The sequence below is a fragment of the Fopius arisanus genome, unplaced genomic scaffold (genome assembly GCF_000806365.1).
Source record: "Fopius arisanus strain USDA-PBARC FA_bdor unplaced genomic scaffold, ASM80636v1 scaffold00045, whole genome shotgun sequence".
Classification (NCBI taxonomy): Eukaryota; Metazoa; Arthropoda; class Insecta; order Hymenoptera; family Braconidae; genus Fopius; species Fopius arisanus.
Window position 1 is genome coordinate 730,167 of NW_011887784.1, and position 4,431 is coordinate 734,597.

The 4,431-nt window shown below is 37.2% G+C and overlaps 1 protein-coding gene across 2 annotated transcripts; it reads right to left on the bottom strand.

Annotated features, from left to right (window-relative positions):
* Window positions 1-6: 6 nt before the first annotated feature.
* Window positions 7-4,162, bottom strand: LOC105267244 (PX domain-containing protein kinase-like protein). Of its 2 annotated transcripts, XM_011305947.1 has the most exons (7): window positions 3,490-4,162; window positions 2,853-3,138; window positions 2,143-2,652; window positions 1,483-1,985; window positions 1,204-1,360; window positions 933-992; window positions 700-789 (listed from the first exon to the last, which is right to left on the bottom strand). In XM_011305947.1, exons 1-6 carry the CDS (start codon window positions 3,589-3,591, stop codon window positions 976-978), a joined length of 1,575 nt encoding a protein of 524 aa, XP_011304249.1. In that variant the 5' UTR covers window positions 3,592-4,162; the 3' UTR covers window positions 700-789; window positions 933-975. The 2 variants fall into 2 exon arrangements, with proteins under 2 accessions (XP_011304248.1, XP_011304249.1); XM_011305946.1 differs by lacking the exon at window positions 933-992 and having other exon boundaries at window positions 7-789; window positions 3,490-4,150.
* Window positions 4,163-4,431: the final 269 nt, after the last annotated feature.

Here is a 4,431-nt window from a genome sequence, read left to right on the forward strand (position 1 = left end):
AAACGGAAAAGGTACAAAGTAAGAAGACAAGCGGAGATAATTTCAATTCATTTCGGCGAAATAATTGAATTCCTGATGTTCAAGGATTCAGTTCAATTATCAACTAGCACATGATTTTGGAAAGTTAACATTGGGGATAATACTCTTAGGTAGCTATCGCTTTTTATGTTTTTTTTTTTTGGAATGGAAACTAAAGACGTAGGCTACGTCTAGGCCACTGTATTTTCACCCCCAGACGATTATTTCTGGTGGAAGATACCGGAAAGAGATGGATTCAGAAATGATTCACAGATTCTTGCAAACGTTCCAGAGCAGAAGAATTTCATTGAGGCTTTACTAATTCACCCAAAGAATTTTCGAAATTTCTCAACGATCTCAATACGATTTGAAGCTATTAATTTTTATTTAGTTCAATGATCAAAAAATAATCTTTTCGGAGATTTTCCGAGATATTCGCAGAAAAAGCTGTTCCATATTTTTGTACTCACCCCTTTCTACTACTCCACTGACAAATTCAAGTAAATCATCGATTTGTATTTTGAGATTACTTTTAGATCCAGATTATCAATCTTCAATTATCTCCATTGATGACTTTGCGGAGACTTGATTTATTGAAATTACATATACTGCCGAGCAGTGCAGTTCTGTCATTTGCAACCGCAGGTGCTGTGGATTGACTTTTTGATTGCTCTGATGGCACTGGCATTGGTGGAGGTGGAGGTTTCACGTTGTTATTTGTGTTATTGCTGTTCCTCAAAGAATGGCCTTGATTTTGGTGCTCGTTAGAACCTTCAATGGATGAATAAAGAATAATCAACACAGCAATAAACCATTCTATAGAAGATCGAGGAGAGAGAGAAAATTGAGAAAAATTGTATAGATCAGCCCATGCTTTTCAAGTACTCCATTACTTATTCAAAGTGATAATGCACCTTTTGATGATCTACGTGTCATAATCGAGCGCAGTACGCGCCATCAACTTTTGTGTCCAGCTGGATCGAAATTTAAATATTCGGTAAAATGTTAAAATGTTTATATGATATTAGAAAAATTTTGAAATTAATACGTGCAACTAGTTCATTTTTCCATGCAGTACGAGGAAAATATATTTTCTGGAAACTGTCTATCTGGAAATTTTATATTATTCTATGTCTATTGTTATGATGTTTCTTGATTAAGGCATTGGAATATTATAGTAATTACCGTGCGATGGAGGTGTCAAGGTTCCGACACTGGTCGTGGTGGACGTGCTAGTAGGACTATCAGATCTTTCCGGACTTTTCCCATTGATCTGTTTGACTCCATTACTTCCCAGGTGGCTCGAGGATTTTTGTTCTTGGGCTAATTTCTGCTCTTTTTTCTATAACATAGAAACACAAGGAACACTCATTACACTTAAAAGTCGTCAATGCTCTGAAAATTTAAATAATAATTAAAACAAATAAAATAATAATCTGAACCTCAACAATAAAATCCACTCACCAACTTATGCTTTCGTTTCTTCATCTCTTCATCGGAGGTCATCATCTCCTGAACCTTGACGAGTCTCTTCTGATGCCTGGCCACCTTCTGCTCGTCCCTCAGTCTCTGTTCAGCCTTATTGGCAGCAGCCAAGAGTGCCTCCTTCAAATGACTACTCAACTTGAAATGGGGTTTTTCAACAGAACAACCGGCGCTCCCTCCCCGCCTCGAGCTGTCGAAGAAGGGATGCTCCAGGAGTCTTGAAAACGTGGGAAGATCCTGTTTCAAGGCTTCAGGCGAAAGTATCACCTCCAGAAGGTTCTTCAGATGGACATCACAGTGTGGCAGATCTGTGCACGTGGCTTCCAGCAGAGGTCTGCCAAATGCCATCTCGTATAGCACATGACCAAGTGCATAAACGTCTACTTGTGTCGTCGCGTGGAGTTTCCTCCTCTGAACGACATAGGGTCTGTAGAAAGTCGGCAGGCCAAGGAGTCCATTTTCGATGTCAAGTAATTTAGCGCCTGTAAACAAAATAAAAACATAAATTCTAAATTAATATTGACTCATTGAACGAAAATATAAAGAAGACTTCATTTTAAAAAAATTTCAAAGTGTTTGGATATTCGTATTAATGGCAAAAATAAGATTTAAAATTTTCAAGTCAAATGAATTTTCCACCTGTTGGAGTGATGAGAACATTTCCAGTGTGCAGATGTCCATAAGGAAGTCCCTTTTCATGTAAATAACTGAGTGCCTCTAATATTTGATAAGAATACGTTGCTATTTCCGAAGAGGTCAGCGGTTTTGGTTGTTTCGGATTTCCGTACTTCTTGATGAACGGTTGCTTTGGTTTTGTGTTGCATAAAATGTCCCTCAAGGTGCCATTGGGGTGGAAATTTCTTATGGTGAGGGCTCCTGTGTCTGTCACGTGCTGATGGACAATTCCTTCAATGTTTGCATGCTTCAGAGTCCCCAGACTCTTAAACACACCCTGCATGTCTTTGTCTTGGAGATGCTTGTCTGGTCCAAACTCCACCCATGCTAATAAGAGCTCTTGCTTCGGGTTCTGACGGTTCTTTACTGTGTAATAGTGCTTTCTCAACCGCCAGCCCATATCCACAATCGGTTTGCCAATCTCGAAATTTGCATCGCTGCGGAGTGCCAGGGACACCTGTTGCAGTGCTATCTCTGGGGGACAAATTATTCAAATATTTATTTATTAAATGTATTATAATTACAACATATAAACTCATTTATCAGTCAGCATTATAGCTAGTTTTATGGTTTATCTAGTTATCAATAGAAGAAATTATTTATATTCTTGTAATTCTGTGCAATTTAATTAATTTTCTGATGCAATAAATGGGGACATAATGTGATGGAATTACCGTGCAGAGGTGCCGTGTAGTTGTTGGGATCGAGAAAATGTTTCATTGGCAGCGACGATGCCAATATGGGATTCATTAGTACCGTATTTAAATAATTCTGCAATCCAATTTGTCGCTGAGCTATGAAGTCAGTATCCATATTACCAATAATTCTCTTAGGGGGCAATGGTAACTCAATCCCTGACAGGGATAAAGCTGTATTGAGTTGAACGAATTCATTGTACCGTCTGCTAACACGCCAAGATCTCTCAGGCAGTGGACCCCGCTGTGTCCTAATCACATATTCCTAGAAAAAGCAGAAAAAAAACTCTAAAAATAATTAAAATCAGTCACGGGAGATATCTTCTATGTGGTCATTGCTCAGAATGTTACGGAGAATTCATTCAATTCAAGATTATTTCAAATAACATTTAACTATCATCTATAGATTTTTTCAATATTTCCAGAATTATTTTTTTAATCATGAAATTCTCAAAAATTCTCCAGCCAAAAATATTTCCAGAGTACGCATAATAAATTTAATATGCACGAGCATCTCCTTGAATTCTGGAGACTGAATTGAAACTGTCAAAAAATTTTTAACATCTCTGTAACATTCCACATGAAAAAAAGTGGAAAAAAATGAAGTTAAAATTACCGTGTGACCGTTAATAGTCCTAGCATTTTCGATGACACATGTCAGCTTCTCTGTATCATCTAGCAACACTTTATTCGTGTATTTTTTCTCGAATAAAGCCATTGATCATCAGTAATTTGGGGTGCAGAGCCCGTGATGGGCGTACTGCGTTTTCCTACCGCGTAGTTTCCCAGCGGCGCCATAAATGACGCAAAGATTCATCTCAGCATTGATTTATCAATTCACACTTATTTCATTGACTATTGACTAGCTGGCACTTCGATATTGATTGATTTTCAAAAGACTGGAATGATTTTTCAGTTCTCAACTATTGAAGGTGACTGTCGTCCTTGACGTCTGCGGACACACTTTCGCCATTTTGTTGTCACGTTGCCATGTTTTTCCACGTCAGAGATGTCAGGCGCTGAATAAAGTTGACAGGTCTAAATTTCTTGACATTATTCAGGGGTTTCTACCGGTTTTTCTGGATTTTGGAGCACATGGAAGAATATTTCCAGGTTTTAATTGACCTGTCAAAGGTTTCACTGACACTCCGGTAATTCGGAACGATCGATTCACTAAATTCTGGTTTTTGTTGATATGCACTTGGTTCGTTCGAATTCTTTGAGATGGTGGCGCTTTTGAATTTTGCAAGATATTTATTTTATATTTGATTTATTTATATAGATGTTGCTCGTGTGGAGGGATTTCGTACAGTAGAAATAGCGCAAAATATAATTCATGCTATCCACGTTTTTTTTTTATATTCTGATAATTGCGCGAAATTTTTGAATTTTGAAATATCGTCAATTAAGACATTCAAATTATGCATATTATTTTCAAATATTTATCCATTTTAACTTGCAATAGTTTTTATGACTGTTCAGCAATTTTCAAAACAATTTCGGTGCCTTTTCAATTTAAGTCTCATATTCACGTAAATATATTAATTATAGTACTGAA

Bases quoted from the DNA above. Each gene is read 5' to 3' on its own strand.
- LOC105267244 (XM_011305946.1), bottom strand. From the start codon at position 3,591: ATGGCTTTATTCGAGAAAAAATACACGAATAAAGTGTTGCTAGATGAT. The intron at 1,361-1,482 runs GTGAGTGGATTT...TCTATGTTATAG, and splicing joins AGAAACGAAAGCATAAGTTG to AAAAAAGAGCAGAAATTAGC. The intron at 790-1,203 runs GTAATTACTATA...CATCCATTGAAG, and splicing joins CTTGACACCTCCATCGCACG to GTTCTAACGAGCACCAAAAT.